Raw genomic sequence first — 14,721 nt, forward strand, 5'->3', positions numbered from 1 at the left:
TTCCCAGCTACCCCAGGGGTGGGACAGCTCCCGCCCAGCCCCTGGCTGAGTGGGGAATCCCCACTCAGGGGCTCACTGCCAGCTGTCCCAGTGGCCAATCAGGGCAAGGGGCTGGGAAAGTGTCCCCTCTTCAGCAGCTGTTTCCGGACACCTGCCCCAATCAACCGGTCAGGGCAGGGGGCCAAAAAACAGCTGTCCCCCATGCCTTGGAGCCCAGGCCTGACCCTAAAGTCCCCTGCCAGCCTTGGGCTGGCACCTGGAGCAGTCCAGAACTCTCCCTGGCTGCCATCTGGCAGGAGAGCAGAGCAGGAGTATCCCTGCCCTGAACTTCTCCTGATGGCTACACATGTAGACATGCTGTCACAGAAAGGTTACTGCACAGGATTTTACTGCACAGTAAGCTTTCTGTGCATTAACTGCATATGTACATGCACCCTGTGTGAACTTGTATGAAAGTAAAGAAACTGTTAAAACAACATCAGCATTATGTTTAGATTAGTTTTAATGTATGTGTGAAACTGATAAAGAAACTAAGCAGCTGTTATAAATTGATAAGGTATGTAAGGTTTTTTCCTCAGGGCATTTGCCTGGGATAAAAATTTATGGGAGTTTCAGTACCATATTTCAGAAGTCCATCTTAGTACTATGTTTAAGTTTGTAACATTTGTTTAATCTTTAAGTCTTGTGTTATCAAGACTCAGATCACCAGGGTGTAACTTGAAATTTTAGCACCCTGGGCAGCACTAGGGGGGAGTGGAGGTGTGAGGAGTGAATGCAGGTTCCTGCCACCACACTGTAACCTCCCCAAACAGGGGGATGCAGCAGCAGCAGTGGTGGTCCTGCCTCCCTGGGGGCTGCCATTTTGGTGCCCCCTCTGAACTGGCACCCGGGACTGTTGACCATCTTGCCCTCCACAAGTTATGCTACTACAGATCATTGTCTACAAACTTCATTTCAATGCAGCAAAATTTTCCTGTGTAACAACATACACATTTCCTCTCCTCTCCTGCAAAAAACACCTGCTCTTGCAATTCTACACTTCTACAATACAGGAAGTCATATACAGCAGTCTTTAGGAGGTTTAGTGATAAACAGGACAGATTCTTTGGTGCATTTGCTAAAACTCTCCTGCTTCCCACAGACCAACCGTCTTGATAATGCTGGTCTCCTATGGCTTGCAAAAAATTGAAGTGCTTTTCCTGTGAACTCCTACGTTTTCAAAATCAGGGCTTCTCTCCTTAGACACACATAGAGGTTTGAAGATGGTCTGAAAGTCAGATGCAGCTGGATAGGAAGTCAGAAGAAAAGGAGAACTGCTTGCCTAACCATCCTGCTGCTTTCAGAAGACTCAAAGGGAGTCACAGGGAGTGATTACCAACTTTCTCAAAATTAGTGAATATTTTTCTAGCTTCATGAGTGAAATTTATTGCCTGAGAGAGCATGTCGTGGAATCAGTGCCCTACAGGGTCATCCAAAGGAGCCCAAATAGCCCACTCCCCTTCATAAATGCTGGATTTGATATTACTGAACCATCCACTCAGAGGATTATCCAGTCTTTCCTTGAAAAGCTCCACTCAGAAAGATTCCACAGCTTCCCTAGGTGAACTGTTCTTACAGTTTGGAAGTTTTTCCAGAGATTTGATCAAAATCTGTTTTGCTGCAGTTTCAACTTATTGTCTCACAACCTGTCCCCTGTGACAAAGGAAAATTATTTTTCCCCTCTGTTGCAGCCTTTCATATATTTGAAAGTTGCCACCATAACCTCCTTTAATCTCCTTTTCTCCAAAATAAACGTACCAAGTCCCTTAAACCTTCCTCATACAGCTTGCATTCCAACCTCTTTATCATCTTTGTTGCCTGTTGTCCTCCAGATTTTTTGCAGCCTTCCTAAAATGCAGTGCCCACAACTGGACAGAGTAACACTGTTACTTCTGGTGTCTCATATACAATGCTTTGTTATTGTAACTCAAAATTGTATTTGTTTTTGTAAGAACATGCCTGTAGGTGATACTACTTGGCTACTGCTCCTGGCCTGCCAATGCTGAGGTTCCTGGATCAAGACCTGTTTCTATTACAGTTATCTCCATCAGCATCTCAGCTCCTGGGCAAGCCTGTCCTTTGCATTCTTGCAGGAGGGTGGATCTGAGGTCCCTTCCAGTCCTGTGAGCAAATCACTGACCTGTATAAAATTTATGATTCATCATAACTCTCAGATTCTTTCCTGGCAATGCTAAGCAAAGTTTGTTCTCCTCCCTCCTCCCCCTTCTTTCTGTATTTGTAGATGTTTTTTATTTGTATGTGTAGCACATTACATTTGTCTATGTTAAACTGAATATTGTTGTCTATGCCCCAGTTCTCCAATTTATCAAGATCCCTTTGAATTTTAATCCTATTCTTCAAAGTATTTGCTACCCCTCATCATTTCAAACAGTCTTCATATTCCATCGGTATGCTTGCTATATCTACCTCCAAGCCAATAAGAACATTAAATAACACTGGAACCAAAACAGACTCCTAGGGAACCCCGCTTAAGATGCTTTGCAAGTCTGACATTGGCTCACTGGTAGCTGTTTAAAAGATATCACCATCTGTTTCTACATGTAATGCTACTGACTTTGTGTGCAGAAGCAAACCTTCTGCAGTAGGCATCTCCTTAAGGCTGCTACCTGAAGTTGGATCTACTGAGAATGCAGCATAAAGGTGCCTAAACACACTAGAGAACCAGCTTTTCTGTGTGTGTAAGTTTGTTGTCTTCTGTAGATTTGTTGCAGGATAGGAAGAGGACCATAAGCTTATTTTTATAGCTGTCAGCTAAGGGATTTTTTAAGTAGCACACAGATCTTAGTTGAAGAAGTAATAATAAGGACAAAATATTTAACCTGAACATTGTCAGGAAAGAGGTCATGAAAATGAGAAATGTAAAACTAAATATTAGAAATGAGAATTTCCAAAAAATGAGGAAGACAGTAAAAAAGACCCTTGTGGGCAAAAAATAAAGATATTTAGAACCTAGGATTTGGAAAACTTTAATCCTAGACTATGAAGGCCTTACAACCCCCCCCCCCCCCACCCCCCAGGATGGCTAACTGCCTACATACAAGAGGATATCTGAATCTGTATCAGGGAGAGGGAAGAAATAAATCAAACCCCAGTGAGGCCAATAGAAAAGAGCATAAAATGTGGTAGGAAATATGCAAGATATAAATTGGGAAATCTAAAAAGATTTTAAATAGATAAACCCATGAGTTGGTAGGTATGCTGGACTACCAACAAGCAATTAAAGAAGCTAAGGCTATAGCTGAGAAGCCAAATGAACTTCTGTTCATTTGTATGGAGAATATACCTTTTAAATAAAAATATGGACATGATGTTAGCAAGGTATCTGCTGTTTGTTTTAGATAGATCCTCCCAAAGGTTTATTTTTAAATACCTACAGCATAGTTTTTCTTTTACATTAGATAGATCTCTGTCCAGATTACTGAAAGATTTAAACAGTATGGGGGATACACTTCCATTAAAATATATATTAAAAGTAATGGAATATATGTCTAAAATGCTGTCAAATTTAAAAATCTCAGTCAAGAGGTGATCTCTTAAAATGACATATAGGATTTTATTGTTCAGTTAGCTGCACTTCAAAATGTCAGTGGTATTGTATGAAACTTGGCTGTAGCTAGAAAGGAATAAAGTGACTGATCTGGTTTACTGTGGCTTCAGTGAAACACTACATTACATACACGCTTCTCGGATGTTTAAGGATGGCTACACTTACTGACTTTCTAGAAAGAAGCCTGTTGGGATCCTAAAGAAAAATGGGTAAGATTTTGCTGGTTGTAATCCTATATTTTATTTCTTGGTAAAACAGGCCATGACCTCAAGAACTAGATATTTATACTGGAGTAGAAATAGATGTACTTAGTTTCTGTTTAAGCAGGTTTGTGATTTTTTAAAAAGATGATTGGATCCTACAAAAGACCCAGGAACAGACATGTGTCATTCTTGCATTGAGATGTACTGGAGCATTGGAGACTGGATTTTTCTAATCAAGTACCAGAAATAACATGTACAGCCAATTCTGTTGGTGTATTTTGGAAGTCTGGGGCCAAAGAATGATGGGATCCAGTAACTGCCAAGTATTGGTTATACATCTTTGCCCTGTGCAGAGGTAAACTGTAATCTGGATTTCTTCAGGATTCGGAGTGAGTACTGCCCTTCGGTTTTTAACTCAGTGCTTCCCCACCTTTTTAGATGACAGACACCTCGCATTTGACTTGAAGCACCCCCCAAAAACTTTTCTGAACTGAGCGGTATCCCATTTAAAAAACTAAATGTATTCATTACAGTGCTTCCCTCCTCGCTGAGGAGCTAGGCTGTGAAGGCAAGGCAGTGGCCAAGCTCTCTACCTCCTCACACCTAATTATCTCTTAACTCAGCTTTTTTTAGACTCTAGATACCCTTTTTAGACTCTAGATACCCCTGGCTATGCTTGAGGCACCTCTTGCAAAATGCCAGTGCTCTTCTTGCCCTACAGAAAAACGAGAGAGCTTTTTTGGGGGGGTAAAGAACTGAGGAAGAGCACAACTATGGATTGCTATTTGAAATCCCCGAGTTTATCTCATTAGTCGTGTTTATAAACCTAACAGCGCTACCATTGTGAACAGCTCTCAAGGAACCCCAGTGACACCCTGGTTGAGAGCCATGAACGATGCGAGCCCCCAGGCAGCTGCGGCGGTGTCAGGGGCCAGGGAGGACCGAGTGGGGAGTTCCCAGAGGTGGTGGCAGCGGGGTGGTGAGCCCTGACTGGTGGTCAGTGACCACCTGCAGACGCCACCAGCAGCGTTGGCAGCGGCCAGTGGCAATCGGGGGCTGCCCGCAGACACTGCCGGTGGTGTTGGTGTGGGGGGGGGTGGCGAGTGGCAACTGCCCACCAGCAGCATTGACAGTGCTTTTCGTGGAGGGTGCCAATCTCAGAGGGTGCACGTGCACCCCCTACGTGTCGCCAGTGTTGAGACCCCCTGTCCGAGCACCTCATCACACCTTTCAAAAGGTTGCACAGGACCCCAGGGTGCCCTGGCTGGCATCCCCGGCTGAGACTCACTGGCTTAACTGAGTAGTTCAGGATAACACGACGGGTTGGCTGAGGATGCGGAGAGGTTTTGCAGCGCTGTCGCGCCCAAGTCGCTGCAGGCGTTGGCTAGGGGCCCTCGCGATGTCTCCTGTGCTGAAAGCAGGGATTCTCAGGCGGGGCCCAGGAGATCCTCTCAAGGGCCGGGCGAGGGCAGAAAGGGGTGGGTAAAACCCTGAGAAGAAGGGAGGCGTTTGTCCAGCAGGGCTGCCGGGTTGGAGTGTATCCGAGTCCCAAGCGCTTCCGGCGAGGCCCATTCGGGCTGCGAGGTGAAGCGCGGGAGAGGGCGGGGCGGGGCGGGGCGGGGCGGGGCGGCTACACGTCAGCAGGCTCGGGGCGCGGAGCCGGCTCGGGGCGGGGCCGTACCTGTCCAGTCCCCGCCCCCAGGGTGGTGCCGGCAGCGGGGGCTGGGGAGATCGGCGCGGCGCGGCGCGGCTCGGCGCGGCTCGGATCGGCGGCGCAGCAATGTTCAGCTGGCTGGGGAAGCAGGCGGGCGGCGGCCGGGCCGGGACCGGCGGCGGCGGGGACGCGGTGCAGACGGTGACGGGCGGCCTGAAGCAGCTGTACATGCGCAAGCTGTTGCCGCTGGAGGAGCACTACCGCTTCCACGACTTCCACTCGCCCGCGCTGGAGGAGGCCGACTTCGAGAACAAGCCCATGGTGCTGCTCGTGGGGCAGTACAGCACGGGCAAGACCACCTTCATCCGGTGAGACACCCCCCGCGGGCACGGGCACGGGCACCCGCCCCTTCCGCGCGGGAGCATCTCTTGACTGGGTGAATATCGCACTTACGGGATATTCCCCGCCCACACGCAGGCCCAGGGAGCTGGGTACTTGTGCACACGCAGGCCCGTAGAGACAGGCAGGTGTGAGCAGGCGCACACGCGTCCATGCAGACACAGGCAGGCGTGCACACCCCCTACATAGACACAGACGTATGGATAAGGTCCTTGTTGTGTCCCCATCTGCCCCACCGTTACCTGATAAAGGCCCCAGTAGCTGGATTACATGCTGGTGACTCCCCACCTCAGGGGCAGCAATTGAAGTAGTCTACCAAAGAGAAAACCTCTCTTAACTCCTTAGTCTGGAAGGTGCCACCCTGCCCTGACTTCATAGGAACAAAAGCTGACAGCCTCTCTCCCCTTCAAAGAGGAAGCGCTTTCTCTTGGCTCCATTTCATTGTAGATGTCCCTGCCCCCATTATCTCCCCCTCCATGGTAGAGATCTTCTTTCTGCGACTCACCTGCTAACTGATCTTCCAGCCACTCCTGGTCCTCTCTAATGAAAAATTAAGTAGCAAATGTCACACCCCAAGACAAATATACTTCAGTTTTGCTACAGTAACACACCCGTTAACCTTGAGCAGTAACTCACTTCAAGTAAATTTAACCAGGGATAGCCAAGAGGCCTGTCACTAGTTGAAGCCTGCAGGGAAGATAAGCATATTAGAGACTAACTCAGAGGTTTTCAGCCTTCTTTAGTCTGAGTACCCCCAGCACCTGGATGCGGGGGGGGTGGCACGTGGCCAAACGCAGAGTGGGGAGGCAGGGATAGTGCGCAGGGCAGGCAGGGATGGAGCGCCACCACCACCTCCCAGGAGCAGGGCCCAGGCAGGACAGGAGCAGCGGCACCCCTCTGCGGGGCAGGGAAGCTTGCACGCGGCCCTGGCCCTGGCCCTGGCCCTGGCCCTGGCCCTGGCCCTGGGAGGCAGCAGTGCTCCATCTCCACCCACCTGCGCATGCCCCTTAGAACCATTCCAAATACCCCCAGGGGTACATGTACCCCCAGTTGACAACCCCTGGACTAACTAACATGTATAGCACAAGCTTTTGTGACCTTGAATTCACGATAGTTTGTGCTTGATAAATATCTTATTTAGTTAGCCTACAGGGTGCATATCTTACATGCCTTCTGCCTCATTTCATATTAACATGGCGAACTCTCTCTCACTAGTTGGTGACATGAACCTTGACAAAATAAAACATTTCTACCTGGTTTGAAATTATGCACAGTTTGATATTTACCCTTAAAAATAAAAATAAACCTGGTATGTATAGTATAGAATGGATAGCTAGGCTAAGGACAGACGTTACACACGAACTGGATTAAGCGATCAGAAATTGGTTTAGAGCTGTAACAGAACAGAAGTTCAGTGACAAACTGGTTTTGGCTATTTTGAAAGTAATTTAAGAAAAACCTGATTGGATGTAGTATCAAACTTAACTGATTTAGATCAGACCAGTTTATGGTTCTTCTGTCCCAGATCCCCTCCCAATTCAAGTTAACTCTCAGCCCTCCAGCATCCCAGGATGTTTTGTAGTACTGTACTGTCTGCTGCATTAGAACAGTGTCTGTCCTGCCCTTCTGCTCCATCATCGGAGTAATATCAGTGCTCTGCCTGGCAGAAAATGGGGTGGGGGGAAAAACCCTAGCACCAGACCCCAGCTGGAGTCTGCCTGGTAGGGGGGAGGGAAGAAGGGAAGCCCTCAGAGGTTTGTGTGTGTCCTCCCCCCTGCCCCCTCCCCAGCTGAACAAAGATGTGGGAGAGGTGGGGCAAGCCTCTGAGGGCTTACCCTCCCACCCCCACCACACAGATCCCAGATGGGGTTGCCAGGGTGGGGGTTTAAACCCCTCCACACACGTACTCAGGCCCTTGCTTGACTGGGGGGGAAGGGGACCTCTGAGGGTTTCCCTCCCAACTTCCCTCCCTTTCTTTCTGCACTGGCTGGCAGGTTGGGAGGTGTGCTCTTTCGCCCCCCAGTTACTGGTATGGGCCACTGCAGGGGTCTGGTTGCCTTTCTGGTTTCAAAATGAATGCCTGTTCACTTGCTTATTGGTTCAATCTATGCAATTTAGACTAAGCTGCAAAGATTGACTCAATTCAGCCTCTGGCTTTTTGACTATTTGTCTAGTGTCCTAGAGCTATAAAGCAAGTATCACTGGTTTATAGGGGTGTACCAGTAGAGATTTTGGGGGCTGATACTGATGGCCGATATGCCTCCTTAAATGTCAGCTGATACCAGTCCGATTTCCGATACAGCTGTGTCCAGCTGGTAAGTCTGTTGTGGTGAAAGGGGGGGGAGGGAAGGGATGTGCGGGGGCACATCAATGTCCCCTGCGGTAAGGGAAGGAGTGGGGCTGGGGTTGGGTTAGGCACTGCTCAGCCAGGGCAAGCACAAGCCACAGCTCTTCTAGGGGGCGCAGGGAAGGGTGGGGGGCAGCTCCTGCCACTTGTCTGCTCATCTGGCAGCTCCCACTGCTCGTCTGGGAGGTCACGGTGGGGCAGGGAATGCCCCCAGATCTGCATGGGGCAGGCTGGGTGGGTTGCAGCTGTGGGCTTGGCTGTGCTCAGGGTGGGCAGCAACAACGCTGAGAGAAGAGCTTGTGGGGGGCGCTGAAGCCACCCCAAATTTCGCTGTAGCCTCCCCGTAGTCCCCTCCCAGTTCCGCTGCTGTTGCTGCAGCCTGGCACCAGCCCACGCAGATCTGGGGGCACCCCCCTCCCCTCACCCGTGCCCTCCCAGACAAGCAGTGGGAGCTGCCGGAAGAGTGGCATACAGCGGCGGAAGCCACTCCCTGGATAAGCTGCAGCTTCATCCCATGCCTGCTCCACCCCAGCTGGGCAACACCTACCCCAGCCCCACTCCCTCTCTCACTGCAGGGGCTGTTGATCTGCCCCCCATGCCCGTTCCCTCCCTCCTCCCCTTCTACCACAACAGACTTACCAGCTGCATGCAGCACTCCACACTGCTGGGCTGTGCTCCTTGCTGCCTGCGTGCTGCACTGTGGCTGCGCACGTGTACGGGCATTTATCAGCCAAATTATTGGCCACTTCAGGCCGATTTTCAGTATAGTCAATTTTCTTTATATTGGTGCCAATCTGATATCAGACCAATGTATTGGTGCACCTCTGCTGGTTTATCAGAGAGTCAGAAAACTTGCCTTTAATCATTGGCATATTAATTTTCTGCAGTCAGGTTATTTCCTCTTCCTTATCCCTGTATCCGGGAATGAAGATTTCCTGAATGTTGCATAATATTGTATTTAGAATTGATGTATAGAAGTAAGTTTTTAAAAATACACTGTGGTTTTCTTTTCACCTTCCTGTTTTTGGAATGCTATCTCACACTTTCATGGAGTATGTCTTATTTTTACTAATTTTTAATTTTTCTGTCTAATAAGTTTCAGTGAAACATGGTTATGAGTTAATATAGTGCATCAGCTTTCATCCCTCTGCTCTCACAGGCTTCAAGGGCCTGTAACCACCTCAGTTACAGACTTCTATCTCCTATCTTGCTCAATCTCCTTCACCCCTGTACACTCTAGAATACATGGGGGTTGGGGAGAAAGGGACTTAATGGTGGGGGTGTACTACAGACCACCCAACCAAGGAGAAGAGACCAGGAATTCTTAAGTCAGCTTACAGAGATAGTTGGGTCCAAGGATGTGGTCGTCATGGGTGACCTAAACTTTCCAGACATCTGCTGGGAGGAGCAGACAGCCAGGTCTGACTGCTCACGCAGGTTCTTAACTGACATACAGGACCTCCATCTAACCCAGGAGGTACACGGCCCCACCAAGGAAGATGCCTTTTTGGATTTGGTCCTGGTCACGGGCGACAACCTGGTATGGGGTCTGTGGGTGCTCGACCACCTAGGTGATAGCGATCATCGTCTGCTGGAATTCACCATCCAGTGCAAGGTGGCAAAAGCCTCCAGCAAAGCAGCAGCCCTCGACTTCAGGAGGGCAAACTTTAACGAGGTGAGAAAACTAGTGGGGGAAGCACTGAGATCCCAGAGCAGGAGCGAGTTGATTGTCCAGGAGGAGTGGTCATTCCTTAAGGAGACAATCTTCCAAGCTCAAAGGGAAGTAATCCCTACATGAGTCAAAGGGGGCAAGAGGGTACAAAGGCCCCCACGGCTCACCAAAAGCATCCAGGAACATCTCCAAACAAAAAAGGAGGCGTACACCCGTTGGAGGGAAGGGGCCATCGCAAGAGAGGGCTATACCTCGGTAGCTCGGGACTGTAGGGGGGGCGGTCAGGAAGGCCAAGGCGGAAATGGAGGTGGGACTAGCGACCCAGATCAAGGACAACAAGAAGTCCTTTTTCAAATACATAGTGGGGGCAAAAGAAGGTGCTAGGTAACGTGGGGCCTCTGCAGGACACGCTAGGAAATCTGGTCATCTCGCCTGACGGTAAAGCTGACATATTCAACAATTTCTTTGTCTCCGTATTTCTGAGGAGGAACCCGGATATCTCCCTCACGGGCACCCCTAAGGGCCTTGTGGGCGGCACACCCAGGCCTAAGGTTAAAAAGGACCTTGTCAGGGAACTTCGGAGGGGACTAGATGTATTTAAATCCGCAGGTCCTGATGAGCTCCACCCTAGAGTGCTGAAGGAACTAGGAGGGGTCATTGCGGGACCTCTGGCACAGCTTTACAAGCACTCATGGCACTCGGGCGATGTGCCAGAGGACTGGAAAAGGGCCAATGTGGTGCCCATCTTCAAAAAAGGGAGGGAGGAGGACCCAGGAAACTATAGGCCCGTGAGTCTTACCTCGGTCCTGGGGAAGCTTTTTGAAAGAATTATCCTGGCACCTGTCCAGGAAGGGCCAGCAGGGGAGGTTATGCTCAGGGGCAACCAGCATGGGTTCATTAGGGGCAGGTCTTGTCAAACCAACCTGGTGGCCTTCTATGACGAGGTCACCAAGTCCTTGGTGAGGTCACCAAGTCTTTCTGGACTTCAGGAAGGCCTTCGACATGGTCTCTCACCCCATTCTCAGTAAGAAACTAGGAGACAGTGGTGTTGGTGCCTACATGGTCAGATGGGTCACTAACTGGCTGGAGGGCCACACCCAGAGGGTGGTGGTGGACGGGTCTTATTCGACCTGGAGGGATGTGGGCAGTGGGGTTCCCCAGGGCTCGGTCCTCGGGCCCACACTATTCAACATCTTCATCAGTGACTTGGGCGAGAGGGTAGAAAGCACCCTGTTCAAGTTCGCAGATGACACTAAGATGTGGGGTGAAGTGGGTACGCTAATAGGAAGGAACAGGCTGCAAGCGGATCTAGACAAGTTACAGGGGTGGGCCGATGAGAACAGGATGGGGTACAACACTGACAAGTGCAGGGTAATGCACCTGGGGAGAAAGAACCAGCGGCACACCTACAGGGTGGGGAACTCCCTTCTTGCCAGTGTTGAGACAGAAAAGGATCTTGGAGTTGTCATTGATGCCACAATGAACATGGGCTGACAGTGTGGGGACGCGGCCAGGAAGGCCAACCATACCTTGTCGTGCATCCACAGTTGCATCTCAAGCAGGTCCCAGGAGGTGATCCTCCCCCTCTGTGCGACACTGGTCAGGCCGCAGCTGGAGTACTGCGTCCAGTTCTGGGCGCCGCACTTCAGGAGGGATGTGGCCAATATGGAAAGGGTCCAGAGGAGGGCCGCCTGCATGAGCAGGGGTCAGCAGGGCAGGCCCTATGAGGAGAGGCTGAGGGACCTGAACCTGTTCAGCCTCCAAAAGAGAAGGCTGAGAGGGGATCTAGTGACAGTCTGCAAACTAGTCAAGGGGGACCAGCAGGCATTGGGAGAGTCCCTGTTTCCCCGAGCACTCCCAGGAGTTGCAAGAAACAACAGACACAAGCTAGCGGAGAGTAGTTTCAGGCTAGACATTAGGAGGTGTTATTTCACTGTCAGGGCGGCTAGGACCTGGAACCAACTTCCAAAAGAAGTGGTGCTGGCTCCTACCTGGGGGTCTTTAAAAAAAGGCTGGACGAACATCTGGCCGGGGTCGTTTGACCCTGTACTCTTTCCTGCCATGGCAGGGGGTCAGACTAGATGATCTCTTCAGGTCCCTTCCGGCCCTACCAACTATGAAACTATGAAACTTTAAAGCTCCAGGGGTATACAAACTTCCAGTATTCCATAGGCCACTAAAAAATGCTAAAAGCAGTTTAGTCCCTGGTGTTGATTTTGGTGGTGTTGTTACCTACAACATCCAGAATACAAGTGGCCTTAATCCTAATATTTGTGTGGCCAGAGGCCACTAACTAAACACTTGCATGTTTTCATGCACAACTTTGGACATGTATTAGATTTCATCTCAGTAGATAGGTTTTTTGATCTTTTGAAAGCGATAGTTTTTTTATGAAATGAAGTACTGTGCTTGTGTTAAGGGAGACAGGGCAAAAAAGTTCTAATCTACTACCTAGGATAGATTTTATTAAAGTTTTTTGATAGATTTTAATAGAAATTGCAGCAATTAAAGATAGTCTTTCTGAAAAATAGCATTAAAAGCAGATTTGGGGGATGTTCAATAATTCTTGAAATATTTACTTGGAACTAGAGGGTTTTTTTCTATGACCTTGCAGTTATGTGTAGGGCAGAGGTGAGTAAAATACAGCCCATGAGCTAGATCCAGCCCACCAAGGGATTTTATGGTTGCCCACCTGGCCCAGGCATGGGGGACAGCCTGAGCTGTGGCATGTGTAGCCAGTCCCACTGCCCTGGGTGTGCAGTGGGGCTGAGGTAGCAGCGTGATCGGAATCCGCTTCCCAGCAGCCCCAGTGGTGGCTCCTTCTGGCCGCTGCCCCTAGTGTTGCTGCTGCTGGTCCTGGTCCTGCTGCCTTTGCACCCCAGACCCACGTCTGGGGGTGCTGCTTCCCACCAACCCACTACCCCATCCCATCCATTCAGCTAGTCATGCCTTGCCCATGCAGGTACAGGGCTTGTCTCCTTGGAGACTCTGGGACTGCGGTCCAGATGGCCTGGGGGTGACAGCACAGGGCTGGGCCCCACGGCAGAGCCACTCCGGAAGTTTTGTTGAGGTGTTGCAGCTGGATGTGGGGGTGCTGGTCCAGCCCTGGGAGGGTACCGGAGGGGTGCTGGTCCAGCCTGGCCCAGGGTAACTGGGTGGGTGGGGCTGCAGGGAAGGGCCAGGGTGCTGATCCAGCCCATAACAGCTCACCAAAACTCTCCAGCCTAAATAATTGCCCACCCCTTGTCTAGGGTATAAAAAAAAAATCCATACAGTTATTTCACATTCTAATTATACAAAGCTGAAAAACCCTTTTTTCATTTTCCTCATAAATTGTACTAAAGACTTTTCCCCAGCACAGTGATTCTGTAGTTTTCAAGGAGTAGTAGAGAGGCTACCAGGTTCAAATTTTGACCTAATCTTATGTCTGTAAAGTTCATTTAAGTCCTTCTTCAAATTGTGCAGTGCTTCTGTTGCTTATGCTTATTCTTTTAATAGCAATATAAAACAATTAAAAGGATTCTTACTATTGTGGCTTTCCTGTTAAAACACTTAAGGTCCAGATCCTGCAAACACTTAGACTCACCCTTATCTTTACTTATATAGTCAATCCAGTTGTCTTCCCATGTTTATTTGTCTAGGTCTTTTCCCCTTCCCTTACGTGCAAGTATGCATTGAAATCTTGAATTTGGTTTCCTTACTTGTTCCAATCCTGAAAATGCTTACGTACAGTTTAAACCTGTTCAGATGAATACGTGTGTGCATAAATGTTTATGGGATTTGGGGCAATGATTAAAGCCAAATTTAAGTGAGCCATTTTCTTAAAAGCTCCCAAACGGTAGTTGCAAATAAGAGAAGTGAAAAAAGACTTATTTTCTTATTGCTCCATTGGTTGCATTAACAAGTTGAATGCCAGTGTATAAATAATCAAGTTGAAAGTTGCTTCTTGGGCCTGGGAGCCAGCTCATAATATATTTCCAAACCAGCGTACTTCTTGTCTTAAAAATTTAGTTTTGATGCCACCACCCTGTGTGTAGCCTGCTGTTATCTGGACTTCATTCCCTAAAATATTATTTAGTTATGAAGTATGTGTAGAGTTTGTGCTGACAGGAAGGGAAATTGTTTATTATTACAAATATTTACCAATAAGTTTATGGGGTTTTTTTTTTTCCATTTCATAGATTTATAGATGTTAGGAGCTGGAAGGGACCTCTTGAGATAATCAGGTCCAACCCCCTTGGGCAAGCAACCCTTCCACAAATAAGTTTGGTTTTAAATCAGAGTAACAAATCCACACTGTTCTTCCTTTTCATTTAATGATCTTGTTTCTCAAGGACTGAGATTTTAAAAAATGGATAACTGCCATCCTTTCCAAATATCGATGAAGCACTCTTTCTATTCTTTTTGATTTCTGATACACCAGAACACTTAATTTTAAGCACATGAAAAGTCAAAGGCATGTGATTAAAGTTAAGCACGTGCTTATGTATTTTGCTGAATCAGTGGCCGAGCAAATTATTAAGAAATCTGTTAGTGCTGCCTGGCTTAAAAAAAATCTGCTGGATCAAAGCAAACTGTTGTTTCATGCCACCGAAACTTTCTTCAGTCTTTCAAGAAACTTTGAATTGTTCTAGATCTTTCCATTTCAAATCTGATTGTCATCGCTAAAGATGAGGCATTTAGCTTTGCCACACACAATGCAAAATGTTTCAAAGCAGTTGAGGCACCAAATGGCACTACAGCCATCAAGGCACCAAACTTTTGGACTTGGTCTGGCCTTTAGATTCTGCCTCTGTGGTCTAAAGGCGGGGAGGAAGGTCTGGGCAGCCTCAACTCCTC

The 14,721-nt window shown here is 48.5% G+C and overlaps 1 protein-coding gene across 1 annotated transcript in view; it reads left to right on the plus strand.

Annotated features, from left to right (window-relative positions):
• Nucleotides 1-5,508: 5,508 nt before the first annotated feature.
• EHD4 (EH domain containing 4) overlaps nt 5,509-14,721 on the plus strand; it is a 56,658-nt gene continuing 47,445 nt past the window's right edge. Inside the window, exon 1 of the mRNA XM_006270321.4 lies at nt 5,509-5,832. Within this exon, the coding sequence (XP_006270383.1) occupies nt 5,591-5,832 (242 nt within the window). The 5' untranslated portion in view covers nt 5,509-5,590. The remainder of the gene's footprint in view (nt 5,833-14,721) is intronic.

The sequence above is a fragment of the Alligator mississippiensis genome, chromosome 2 (assembly GCF_030867095.1).
Source record: "Alligator mississippiensis isolate rAllMis1 chromosome 2, rAllMis1, whole genome shotgun sequence".
NCBI classification, from domain to species: Eukaryota; Metazoa; Chordata; order Crocodylia; family Alligatoridae; genus Alligator; species Alligator mississippiensis.